We start from the raw sequence: 13,332 nt of genomic DNA, 5'->3' as shown, positions 1-13,332 counted from the left end.
ATAGACCCCAGTATAGGACTTCAACAGAGACAATGGCAGGCTGAACGGACGTTCACGCCATTACAGCGGTCAATGCGGCCCGGGATGGGGCCATTGACACCCACTAATAGGGTACTTAAGAGCAGTCAAAGGGACAGTCAGCGCTGAATGCCTGGCCGTAGTCCCTTTGTCCCCAACAATGGAAACATTAACTCATGCTGGAGGTGTGGGGGAAAACACTCAGCTAGAGCTTGCAGATTTCAACAGTATGTCTGCATAACCTGCAATCTCAGTGGCCACTTAGCTCGAATGAGCAGGAAGTCTGCAACCAGACTAATATATGAGGTGGAGGGACCAGAAGAGGGTTCTTTGAGGCAGATGACTTTTGGGACAAATCGATGGACGCCGAGGTTCAGCGGGTCCATGCGGCGAACAGTTCATACACCAAAACACCACCAATGATGATGAGGGTTTTATTAAACGGCATCCCAGTACGCATGGAGCTGGACACTGGGGTCAGCCAGTCACTCATGGGCGTTCAGCAATTTGAGAAGCTATGGCCAATTAAAGCCAGTAGACCCAAATTAGCACGTATTGAGACACAATTACGGACTTACACTAAAGACATCATCACTAGGCAGTGCAATTTTGGCTGTCATACACAACGGGTTAGTGAATCGGCTGCCGCTCTGGATTGTCCCGGGCAATGGTCCTGCACTGTTGGGGAGGAGTTGGTTAGCCGAGATGAACTGGAAATGGGGGGATGTTCACGCAATGTCATCTGTGGAGTGAAGTTCGTGCTCACAAGTCCTACAACAATTCGATTCACTATTCCAACTTGGCGTCGGGACTTTCAAAGGCACCAAAGTAGTGATACACATCACCCCGGACGTCAGGCCAGTGCACCACAAAGCCAGAGTGGTGCGGTATGTGATGCGGGAAAAAATCGAGAGTGAATTGGACTGGCTGTTGAGAGAGGGCATCATCTCGCCTCTTGAATTCAGCAACTGAGCAAGCCCCATTGTTCCCGTCCTAAAAGTGGATGGCTCTATCAGGATCTGTGGCGACTACAAGGCCACCATCAATCGGATGTCCCTACAAGATCAATACCCACTCCCGAGAGCGGAGGACCTCTTCGCCATGCTGGCAGGCGGCAAGCTGTTCACCAAGTTGGACCTCACCTCAGCCTATATACTCAGGAACTGGCCGACGAATCTAAACTACTGACCACCATCACCACGCACAAGGGACTGTTCGTTTATAACAGGTGCCCGTTTGGCATTCGATCAGCGGCCGCGATTTTTCAATGAAACATGGAAAGCCTGCTTAAATTCATTCCTGGAACGATCGTATTCCAGGACGACATCCTCATCATGGGTCGAGATACCGAGGAACAACTCCACAACCTGGAGGAGGTGCTACGCCGACTGGACCGCGTAGGCCTGCGACTCAAGAAGTCTAAATGTGTGTTTTTAGCTCCTGAGGTTGAGTTTCTGGGCAGGAGGGTTGCTGCAGATGGGATTTGGCCCACCGAATCTAAAACAGAGGCGATTCGACGAGCGTTCAGACCCTGCAACACATCGGAGCTGCGTTCATTTCTGGGACTGTTGAACTATTTCGGGAACTTTCTGCCGAACTTGAGCACATTGTTGGAGCCGCTACACGTGCTGCTGCATAAGGGTTGCGATTGGTTTTGGGGGGACTATCAGGTACGGGCTTTTGATCGGGTGCGAAACCTACTTTGTTCAAACAAATTGTTGACCCTGTACGACGCCTGTAAAAAATTGGTTCTGACATGTAATGCATCGTCCTATGGGGTTGGGTGCATATTGCAGCAGGGTAATGCTGAGGGTCAACTACAACCTATGGCTTATGCCTCCAGGTCGCTCTCTCAAGCAGAACGGGGATATGGGATGGTCGAGAAAGAAGCATTTGCATGTGTCTATGGTCTAAAAAAAATGCATCAGTACCTCTTTGGTCGGATAGTTTGAATTAGAGACGGACCACAAGCTATTAACATCCCTGCTGTCAGACAGCAAGGCTGTCAATGCCAACGCATCAGCTCGCATACAGCATGGGCTCTCACGCTGGCTACTTATGACTACTCCATCCGGCACCGGCCCGGCACTGAAAATTGCGCTGATGCGCTCAGCAGGCTTCCACTGGCCACCACTGAAGGGGCATGGGAGCAAAGCGCCGAGATGGTCATGGCTGTCGATGCCTTTGACAGCACAGGCTCCCCCATCACAGCCCGCCAGATCAAAATCTGAACAAACAAGAGAACCCCTCCTATCCCTAATTAAGAAATGTGTCCTAACTGGGGATTGGGCGCCCGCAGACGGAGCATGCCCTGAGGAGGTCAGACCGTTCCACAGACAGATGGATGAACTCTCCATCCAAGCCGACTGCCTACTATGGGGCAGCCAGGTAGTTATGCCCCAGAAGGGCAGGGAGGCATTCATCAGGAAACTCCACAGTGAGCACCCAGGCATTGTGATGATGAAGGCCATTGCCCGGTCACACGTTTGGTGGCCTGGAATTGATTCAGACCTGGAACACTGTGTTCGCAGGTGCACAACGTGTGCTCAGCTGGGTAATGCCCCCAGGGAGGACCCGCTCAGCCTGTGGTCCTAGCCCACCAAGCCATGGTCACGCATTCATGTTGACTACGCGATCCGTTCATGGGAAAGATGTTCCTTATTGTGGTAGATGCGTACTCGAAATGGATCGAGTGCATCATTCTGAATTCATGCACGTCATCCACCACCATGGAGAGTCTACGTGCGATCTTTGCAACCCATGGCTTGCCGGACATCCTGGTTAGTGATAATGGCCCATGTTCACAAGTTACGAATTCCGTGAGTTTATGTCGGGCAATGGCATTAACCACATCAGGACTGCGCCATTCAAGCTGGCCTCCAATGGCCAGGTGGCACGTGCGGTCCAAATCATTAAGCAAGGTATGCTCAGGATTCAAGGACCCTCCCTACAATGCCGCCTGTTGCGTCTCCTGCTGGCCTATAGATCCCAGCTGCACTCGCTCACGGGGGTCCCGCTCACAGAGCTACTAATGAAATGGACACTCAAAACCCGGTTGTCCCTCATTCACCCAGTCCTGACCGACATAGTTGAGGGCAAGCGCAAGTCACAAAACGAGTACCATGACCGTAATTCAAGGGGGAGATGTATAGAAGTAAATGATCCTGTATTCGTCCTCAATCACGCCATGGGGCCCAAATGGCTTGAGGGCACTGTAATTGACAAAGAGGGGAATAGGGTCCTCGTGGTAAAACTCAACAATGGTCAGATATGCCGTAAGCATCTGGACCAAGTAAAAAAAAGGTTCAGCATCGACATGGAGGAACCTGAAGAAGACCATGAGATGGAGCTCACACCACCGCCAGTGAATGAGCAACAAGAGCGATCAGAAGAATGCACAGTCCCTGCGGTCAGCCTGGACAGGCCGGAATCACCACAGGTGATAGACACTCACGTCAGTGTCCAACAACCAGAGCCCCAACTGCGGCGCTCTGCGAGGGAGCGTAGACCACCTGAAAGACTAAACCTATGATCCTAACAAGACTTTGTTGGGGGGGGGGGGGGGGGCGGGGGAGGGGGAAGATGATGTCATGTATGTAACCACAATGTACCACCACTGTATTACTGTATACACACAACCTAGATGCACACCTTGACCACAAGGGGTGAACTTGTGGGAGACACTCCTTACCTAATCACATAGGTATATAAAGGGAGGTCCCATGTAGGGTCATCACTTGTGGAGTGCTGTGAATAAAGAGTTGAGGTCATGGAGTGACCTTGTCCCCAGAATGTGCCTCATGTGGTTTCATGCTGTAGAGTAAGGACTTTACATAGCCGTTGCATACATAGTGCTTAAAGCGGCATTAATGGGGCCGATGATCACTGCCTCGCATTAACAGATGATGGCGGACTCTGTGTCAGTTGAGGTCGGGCCACAGCAGCCGCGTGTACGTTCTGCCGTGTACATTTCTGCTCAAAACCGATGTTGCTTTATGCACAGTACTGGCCAAAACGTCTTTGTTTTGTGAAATCTGCTTGGTCTTGTTGCTGGTGGGCATAAATGCCTGGGCTATCTTTATGGCTTTATTTAGATTCGGAGTTTCTACAGTCAATAGTTTGCGAAAGATTGTCTCATGTCCGATGCCCAGTACAAAAATGTCTTTGAGCATTTGTTCTAGGAATCCCTCAAACTCACAATGTCCTGTGAGGCGCCTTAGTTCGGCGACGTAGCTCGCCACTTCCTGGCCCTCCGATCGTTGACACGTGTAGAACCAATATCTCTCCATCAAAACACTTTCCTGAGGATTTAGGTGCTCCCGGACTAGCCTACACAATTCTTCGTAGGATTTCTCTGTTGGTTTTGCCGGGGCCAGGAGATTCTTCCTGAGGCCATAGGTTGTTGCCCCACAGAGAGTTAGGAGGATCGCCCTTCATTTAGTCGCGTTCTCGACCCCTTCCAGCTCGTTGGCCACGAAGTATTGATCGAGTCTCTCCACAAAGACCTTCCAATTGTCCCCCACTGAGAACCTCTCCAGGATGCCGATTGTTCTTTGCATTTTCGTGCGGTTGTTCGTTACCTCGTCGCCAATTGTTACACTTATAATAAATGGTTAGACGGAGTACTGTGTGTAATGAGCAAGTGTGACCTTAGCTCCTTTATTAAGGTTGCAGAGTGCAGGTACCTCTTGGATGGCCTGCTTATATACTGTGCTCCCAAGGGATGCTGGGATCCCTTGGGACTCCAACAGGTGGGCCCTCTGGTAGGTGTGATGCAGGTTGCAAGGGGTTAAATACATAACACCCACAATGATGCAGGGGTTATCGCGGTCTGTTCCCACCCTTACCCATGCTCCACTGCCGTCCTGCCCTGAGGCCACGCAAGTCCCACACTGCCCCCTACTCGAGTACTGTGGCATCTCTTCAATTGATGCCAGTTGTTAGTGTAGTAAAAGCTGAAATGTCTGAACAAGTGTTTGTTGGTTCTTGCAACTCCCAACAAAAATGTCTGGTGTGTGCACACTCTATACCCATGAATAACCTCCCTTTCACCTCTGTCCCTACACTCTCACACTCTGCTAAATAGAAGCGGTTTCTGAATAGATTATTCCTTGTACCACAGCGTATGCTCTCTCCATTGCTGCTGCGGTTATGCCATTGCCAAGAGGTGTGGAGGATTCGATCTACTGGCAACGCAGTTCTATTTAAAATGGACAGTGGAACAGAGGGCCCAGGGAGAGCATTACTTGCCAGGGCCTCGTCTTGAATCCCAGTCCCAGCTAACTGCTGCCAAGCTGTGTGTGTGATTCAGGGAACAGGAATGCGTTCAGGAGTCAGTGTGTGGAGGGAGAGGAGGAAGAGCAGGAGTTCAGAGTGCTGCAAGGGGTTGAGAGGTTTCCGATCGGAAGAGGATGAGGATGGGAGTGAGACTGCTCTGGACCCTGATGGTCTGCCTCTCATTCACTGCGAGTGTGTGCACAACAAACAGCCTGAAGACTGAGGGAGGTGAGATCTTTGCTCCTCTGCTGTGAGATTGCTTCACCATCGCTCTGCACTCCTCTAGCCCACCCTTCCTTTCTCTTCCTTTTCAATCTCATTTCTTTTGAGCATTTTGCGCTGCGGGCTCAGTTACTTCCTTCCCCCGTGAGTTTCTCTTCTCGTACAGTGGGAGTAATGCCAGGGATCTGGGATCAGGAACATCCCAACACCACTCTCCAGCTGCTCGCTGTGTGTACAGGATAAAGAGACAGGGCGGTGGGGATCGATAGACCCAGGAAGGGTTTGTGGAATCAGCGGGGCAGGACGAGTCCCCCATCTCACAAAGGGCTGGATTCTCGGTTGTCTAACACCTCAGTTAGCGGCCAGAGGGGGTGTTAATGGGAGCGTAAGAGGTTACTGACCGGGAGCGCGGTGTTTAGCGCCCGGAACGAAAATTCATTAGAGGCTCATCGGAGGCGCAAACCAGTAGCACCTGGCTGCTGACATTCGCTCCGATCCTCACCTCAGTCCTGGTGCAACACCTCCTTTGTGCCCGGTCGGTAAATGAGGTGCGGTGCCTCATTGAGCACCCACCAAGAACACCATCTGGAAAAACGGGCGGTACAGGTTTGCAGAGTCATTAGCTGGCGGAAACTTAAAGGGATGAGGAATTGCTTTCCTCGGAGTTCACAGTCAGTGCAACATATAAGTACACTTGTAAGATACTGAGGGGGCTCAACAAGGTGGATGCAGAGAGGATGTTTCCCCTCGTGGGGGAATCTAGAACTGGGGGACATAGTCTCAGAATAAGGGGCCACCCATTTAGAACAGAGATGAGGAGGAATTTCTTCTCTCAGAAGGTTGTAAATCTGTGGAATTCACTGCCCAGAGAGTTGTGGAGGCTGGGTCATTGAATATATTTAAGGCGGAGATAGACAGATTTTTGAGCGATAAGGGAGTAAAGGGTTATGGGGAGCAGGCAGGGAAGTGGAGCTGAGTCCATGATCAGATCAGCCATGATCTTATTGAATGGCGGAGCAGGCTCGAGGGGCTAAATGGCCTACTCCTGTTCCTATTTCTTATGTTCTTATGATCTAGAGCACGGTGCGTGAGCCTCTGAGTTTGCAGTGGCAGACAGGCGTAACAGCACAGGTTGAAAACAAGTGATTTTGAAAACCTTAATGGGAGCATTACTATGCTGTGCCTTTAAGACTCGGCTTTTCCCGGGATCTGATTTGGAGTTCCGCGCATGAGCAATGGGTCTGCAAACTCAACCGACTGAACTCCCGATATTGCCCCCGCCCCAGCTCTGGTGTGCAACGGCTGATTTAGCGGCCCTGTCGGTTCTTCAACCGACTCTGACAAATTTCTGGGCGGGCGGCGCAAATCTTTTCAAGATGCTCGTCCTGGATTATCGCTACAACAGAGACGTGACCGAATTATCGCCCACAGACTTGGCAATAGCTGCCAGGCTTTTATGAAGCAATTCACAATTGAGTTGGGGCGAACGAGCGAAGGTCCCAGTGAGAGCTGCAGTCTCTTCCAGAGCTGGGACTCAGGCACTGTGCTGGGCAGTCGACAGGGTCCTTAGTCAAATTCTGACCCTGCTCCAACGTATCCGTTAGTAACCATGGCGACCTGCAGACCCACAACGTACCCCACGGTACACATGCTGTACCTTCAATTACTGAGTCTTTATCCATCAGATTCCATTGCTGCGTGTTAATCCAATCGTGTTTATTATTCACAATACGTACCCACTAATCACTGACAGGATTCACCCCGAGATTTCATCACTGACGGTATTTACACACTAGAGTTAATCACTGATGATATTTACACACTAGAGTTAATCACTGATAGTATTTACACACTAGAGTTAATCATTGACGGTATTTACACACTAGATTTAATCACTGATAGTATTTACACACTAGATTTAATCACTGATAGTATTTACACACTAGAGTTAATCACTGATGATATTTACACACTAGAGTTAATCACTGATAGTATTTACACACTAGATTTAATCACTGATAGTATTTACACACTAGAGTTAATCACTGATGATATTTACACACTAGAGTTAATCATTGACGGTATTTACACACTAGATTCAATTACTGATGATATTTACACACTAGAGTTAATCACTGATGGTATTTACACACTAGATGTAATCACTGATGATATTTACACACTAGAGTTAATCACTGACAGTATTTACACACTAGATTTAATCACCGACAGTATTTACACACTAGAGTTAATCACTGACTCGTATTCACCCTGTGCTTTAATTGCCGTCGGGTTCAGATGGGAATCTGTGCAGTGGTGGTCTTGCTGGGGTTTTGGTCGATGAGCTGATGTTAATGCCCAGCATAGATCAATGTGTCAGGGTGGGGCGGGGGGTGGGGGGGGGGGTGCGGGGGGGCGGGGGTGCGGTGGGGGGGGGGCGGGGAAGGAGTGTACCAGATTGATACACGGTGTGCTAATTCCCTGTTAATTGGTTGCAGACCCGTTTCGGGGACAAGGTCAATACGTTATGTTTCATCGAGATGTTGGGAACACCTTCCTGATGTATGAGGTATAGTTCCTCAGACTCTGCTGATCATGGCAATGACACATGTTTACTCACAGAGGCATGTATACACAGGCATGTGCCCACACACAGGCCTGTGTGTGATCATAAATATGCACATACACACGTATGGCGTGTGAGTGTGCAGATACACACATGGAATCACAGACTGATGCATACAGGCATATTTACATAGACACGTGTACATGCAAACATACATACGCACATATTATTTCATTTGTTTATACACAAAAATGCATGTAAGTACATATAGACATGTACACGTGTGCTCATACCATATGTTTATATCTAATAAGTGGTCACTGGGAAGTTTACACAGACACACACACTCACACACACAGACACACTCACACTCACACACACGCTCACTCACACACACTCACACGCTCACACAAACACACATGCTCACACAGACACACACACACATACTCCCACAGACACACACACTCACACACACAAATACTCACACAGACACACATGCTCACACACACACACGCAGACACACACACTCACACAGACACACACACTCACTGACACATGCACTCACAGACACACAGACACACAGACGCACAATGACACACAAAGACACACAAAGAAACACACAGACACACGCACTCACACAGACACACACACTCACACAGACACACATGCTCACATATGCTCACACAGACACACAATGACACACAGACACACACAGACACACAAAGACACACACACAGACACACACACAGACACACACTCACACAGACACACATGCTCACATATGCTCACACATTCACACAGACACACAATGACACACAAAGACACACACACAGATACACACACTCACACAGACACACATGCTCACAGATGCTCACACAGACACACACACAGACACACACACAGACACACACTCACACAGACACACATGCTCACATATGCTCACACACTCACACAGACACACACAGACACACACAGACACACACACACACACACACACACACACACACTCACACAGACACACGTGTTCACATATGCACACACACTCACACAGACACACACAGACACACAAAGACACACTAAGACACACAAAGACACACACATGCTCTTTTACATATAGCAACATCCACATGTAAGTTTATAACAGGCAGGAAACGGTTACACTGTAATAGTGAATTCCAGCTGGGCCTGTTGCTGTGTGTTCCAGAGCTGATTTCTGGGATCGCTCCCTGTGTTTCCAGTCCCAGACCCACAGCCTGTTTTATTTAAAATGAGAAATCACAGTGCAGCACATCAGCAGCTCATGGTTCTTTTCCGTTCACTACCATTAGGCTGGACTTTGTGGGATTGTCCTGTGCATGTACACAATTCCTGTACAGGCACCTGTCAAAGGCCGTACCTGTGAGCATCTCAGGAGTGATGGCGCGCACTGTGTAATCTGGTGTGTAAGAGTCAACAGCAGCTTCAGATCGGAGCTAGCCCACCTGGCCGTCAGTGCTGGATGAAGTTGGTGTTGGGGAACGAGATCGGGGAGAGGGAGGGAGAGGGGGAGGTGCTGCACTCAGCCATGGATGAGGATGATAGGGAGAGTTGGCACTGACTAGTCCTGGCCCCCTGCTGCAGCTACCTTTCCCATCACCTGGCACAGCTGGCTGGAGGATGCACTGTGTTGCTGGCCCCAGCCCCAGCTTCAGTTTCCGTGGCCAGCAGATTGCTGGGAGCAGCTTCCGCTCCCGCTCTGCTGGGGTTATGTGACGGCAGTGTGGTGAGACCTCGGTTACTTGTCACGCTGTAACACACTGTAACGCTGGCGATGAGGGGTTAGGCCCAGCAACGTCCTGCAGTGCACACAATATCCAGGCTCGATAGGAGAATCAAAACATCTGAGAGGCAGGAGGGGCCGGCAGTCGGAGAGAACGCTCAGGGCAAGGCCAGTTCTCCAGGCACACCCTGATCGGCTGTCAAAACAGTGATTCAAGTCAGGGTCCACACACAGGCCTGAGCGGGGCCCTGGGTTCACACACAGGCCTGAACTGGGCCCTGGGTCCACACACAGGCCTGAGCTGGGCCCACAGTTCAAACACAGGCCTGAGCTGGGCCCACAATTCACACACAGGCCTGAGCTGGGCCCAGGGTTCACATACAGGCCTGAGCTGGGCCAGGGGTTCACACACAGGCCTGAGCTGGGCCTGGGGTTCACACACAGGCCTGAGCTGGGCCCTGGGTCCACACACATGCCTGAGCTGGGCCCTGGGTCCACACACAGGCCTGAGCTGGGCCTGGGGTTCACACACAGGTCTGAGCTCGGCCCACAGTTCAGACACAGGCCTGAGCTGGGCCCGGGGTTCACACACAGGTCTGAGCTGGGCCTGGGGTCCACACACAGGCCTGAGCTAGGCCTAGGGCTCCCTCTTCCCACCTTCTGGAACAATCTATGAACGATAGATTATGAAAGTATCAGAGTACGGAACCCGCGTTGCTTTGTACAGAAAGGTTGTGAAGTTCTGTTTTCTGTGTAACTGCTCCTGTTTGTTCAGTTCTTGTTAGGGGGGCTGGCGATTGATGAGGACAGCACTGTTACTCTAAAGGATGAGGAACTATCTTCAATGCGCTCAGCCAAAGTGTTCCACAACATAATGAACATATATGTCCCAAAGACTCCCACCGCCATCAAGGAAAGGCTGGCCGTTGTTTCAAGAGCAGGAGAATTTTTGGAAATGGATACCTTTGAACAATTGTTGCTGGCAGCAGTGTACACAGCTCATCGAGCGCAGCGCAGCAATCAGACCGAGCGTCAGGCCTGGGCTGGGCCCTTCTGTCAGCTGGTGGCTGCAATAACCCACGATCTGTCCGAGAAGGTGGTCATGTGTTAGACCATCGACAGCTGCCTTCAGAACCCAGGCTGTGAGGACACAGTGTCTTGCTCTATTGAATAGTTATGATTGTAACCCAGTTATTACAGGACATGAGATCAGCGAACTGAACAAAGCTTGGCTCTATGCTATAGTGCGACTTGGCCAATCAGTGTCCAGATGCTCCAGACTGTGTCCGTCTCACACTCTGATCGTTGGTTGCTGTTGTTCTGACAGAGTTTTATAGGAAGACGGACAGCCTGTTGCCATAGCAACGTGCTGTTCCACACTGATTATGTAAGGGTTGAGTTCGCCTCACAAATATCTATATCTGTTACGCTCTCTATATACAACAACAAACATCGCCAAACCCTGCGCCTGGCCTCAACAATCCTTATTTACTCCAACTCACAGTAAAATGCTTTCTGCTTTACCTCAGCAACACTTCCAAAGCCCGTCATTGCTTGTAAAGTGCTTTGGGTCATTGTGAGGATTGAAAGACGTTGTGTTAGTGCAAGTTCATCTTTTTCCTTCTTTAAACACACGGTGAGCCATGCTTTCCTGCCACCGACCTGTCATCTCACCAGCTGACCCCAGCACATCATGTGATTCACAGCACACCAGTGAGGGGTAAGATAAAGGCCCCCAATAAGTTCCTAAAACCATTTTACTCTCTCTCAGCTGCCTCTGCCTCTTCCCTTCCTTCCCCTAGCCCACCAGACCAAACTTCCTCTAACAATCCTCCCTGCCCTAGCCCTGACCTCGCATCTTTCTCCAGTTTCTCTCCAATCTCCTCTCATTATCCTGCCGAGCTCATCCTGACCATGAGACTCACTTCCTGCTCCCTTGACCCTATTCCCACCGAACTGCTGACCACCCAACTTCCTTTTCAGGCTCCCATGGTAGCCGACATTGTTAACGGTTCTCTGTCCTCAGGTACTGTCCCTCTCTCCCTCAAATCTGCCGTCATCACCCCTCAACTCAAAAAACCAACCCTCGACCCCTCCATCCTTGCAAACTACCGACCATCTCTGTCATGTATTCAACTATCATTGTAACCCATGTATAAGCTGACCTAAGTTGTACACCTTAAGAACATTGACCACAAGGGGCGAAATTGTGGGAGACACTCCTAACCTGGACTTTCAGGTTTAAAAGGGGAAGCTCCACCCACCTTCATCACTTGAGGTCTTGGTAATAAAGGTAACTGGTCACAGAGTGACCTCTCAACTATGGGCCTCATGTGCATTTATACTGTATAGTAAGGACTTATCATTGGCGACGAGAAACTGGGATTTAAACCACACGAGCATGGCCACTAGCAGCACAGAAGAGAGATACTGTGTTGGTGATGATTGGGATGATTTTATTGAGAGACTACAGCAAAGTTTTGTCACTAAGGAATGGTTGGGACAGGATTCGGCCGACAAACGCAAGGCTCATCTCCTGACGGTCTGTGGATCCAGAACGTACTCCCTGATGAAGGACCTTCTAGCGCCAGAGAAGCCGGCGGACAAGACTTTTGAAGAGCTCAGTAAGTTGATCGGGGAACACTTTAAACCGGCGAGCAGCATGCACATGGCGAGACATCGGTTTTACACGCACCGGCGGCGAGAAGGGCAAAGCGTTCCAGACTTTGTGGCAGATTTCCGGCGACTGGCGAGCCTATGTAAGTTCCCAGATGCATGCAGAGCGGAGATGCTGCGAGACATTTTTATTGAGGGCATCGGGCACGCTGAGGTTTTCAGGAAACTGATTGAGACCAAAGACTTAACCTTGGAAATGGCGGCTCTGATAGCCCAGACATTTATCTCAGGGGAGGAAGAGACCAGGATGATGTATGACAAAAATCTTGGCTCAACTGCGGCAAACGACCAGGGAGTCAATATTGTTAACGTGGCACACAGTTCTCCAGGCAGACAAGGGCAATCGGACATGCCCCAGCATGTAGTCGAACCCAAAGGGGAAATTCAACAGAGACAATGGCTAGCTGAACGGCGATTCATGCCATCGCAATGGACAATGCGGTCAGTAATGGGGCCATCAACACCTGTTAATGGTGCACTTAAGGACAGTTACAGAGACAGTCAGAGACGATCGACTAGTAATGGACCTTTTGTTTCCAACAACGGAGCCTCCAGCTCATGCTGGAGGTGTGGAGGCAAACACACAGCCAGAGCTTGCAGGTATCAGCAATACACCTGCAGAAACTGCAACGTCAGCGGTCACTTGGCACGTAGGTGCAGGAATCCTGCAGCCAGGTTGATGTACGAGGAGGATGGGCCCGATGTAAGCCCTACGAGGCCAAATGAATACTGGGGGAAATCAATAATGGTGAAAGTGCTCCTCAATGGCATCCCAGTATTAATGGAGCTAGACACGGGGGCCAGCCAGTCCCTG

At 50.2% G+C, this 13,332-nt stretch overlaps 1 protein-coding gene across 1 annotated transcript; it reads left to right on the top strand.

The window, feature by feature from the left end:
* The first annotated feature begins 5,364 nt into the window (after positions 1–5,364).
* On the top strand, positions 5,365–13,113 carry LOC139279417 (protein FAM180A). The gene is made up of 3 exons (XM_070898528.1): positions 5,365–5,523; positions 8,016–8,086; positions 10,618–13,113. The coding sequence occupies exons 1-3, from the start codon at positions 5,430–5,432 to the stop codon at positions 10,951–10,953; spliced, it is 501 nt and encodes a 166-aa protein (XP_070754629.1). The 5' UTR covers positions 5,365–5,429; the 3' UTR covers positions 10,954–13,113.
* The last annotated feature ends 219 nt before the right edge of the window (positions 13,114–13,332 follow it).

This window comes from Pristiophorus japonicus, chromosome 14 (assembly GCF_044704955.1).
Source record: "Pristiophorus japonicus isolate sPriJap1 chromosome 14, sPriJap1.hap1, whole genome shotgun sequence".
Taxonomy (NCBI): Eukaryota; Metazoa; Chordata; class Chondrichthyes; family Pristiophoridae; genus Pristiophorus; species Pristiophorus japonicus.
This window is presented reverse-complemented; position numbering and strand designations above follow the sequence as displayed.

Bases quoted from the DNA above. Each gene is read 5' to 3' on its own strand.
- LOC139279417 (XM_070898528.1), top strand. From the start codon at position 5,430: ATGAGGATGGGAGTGAGACTGCTCTGGACCCTGATGGTCTGCCTCTCA. The intron at 5,524-8,015 runs GTGAGATCTTTG...AATTGGTTGCAG, and splicing joins CAGCCTGAAGACTGAGGGAG to ACCCGTTTCGGGGACAAGGT. The intron at 8,087-10,617 runs GTATAGTTCCTC...CTGTTTGTTCAG, and splicing joins ACACCTTCCTGATGTATGAG to TTCTTGTTAGGGGGGCTGGC.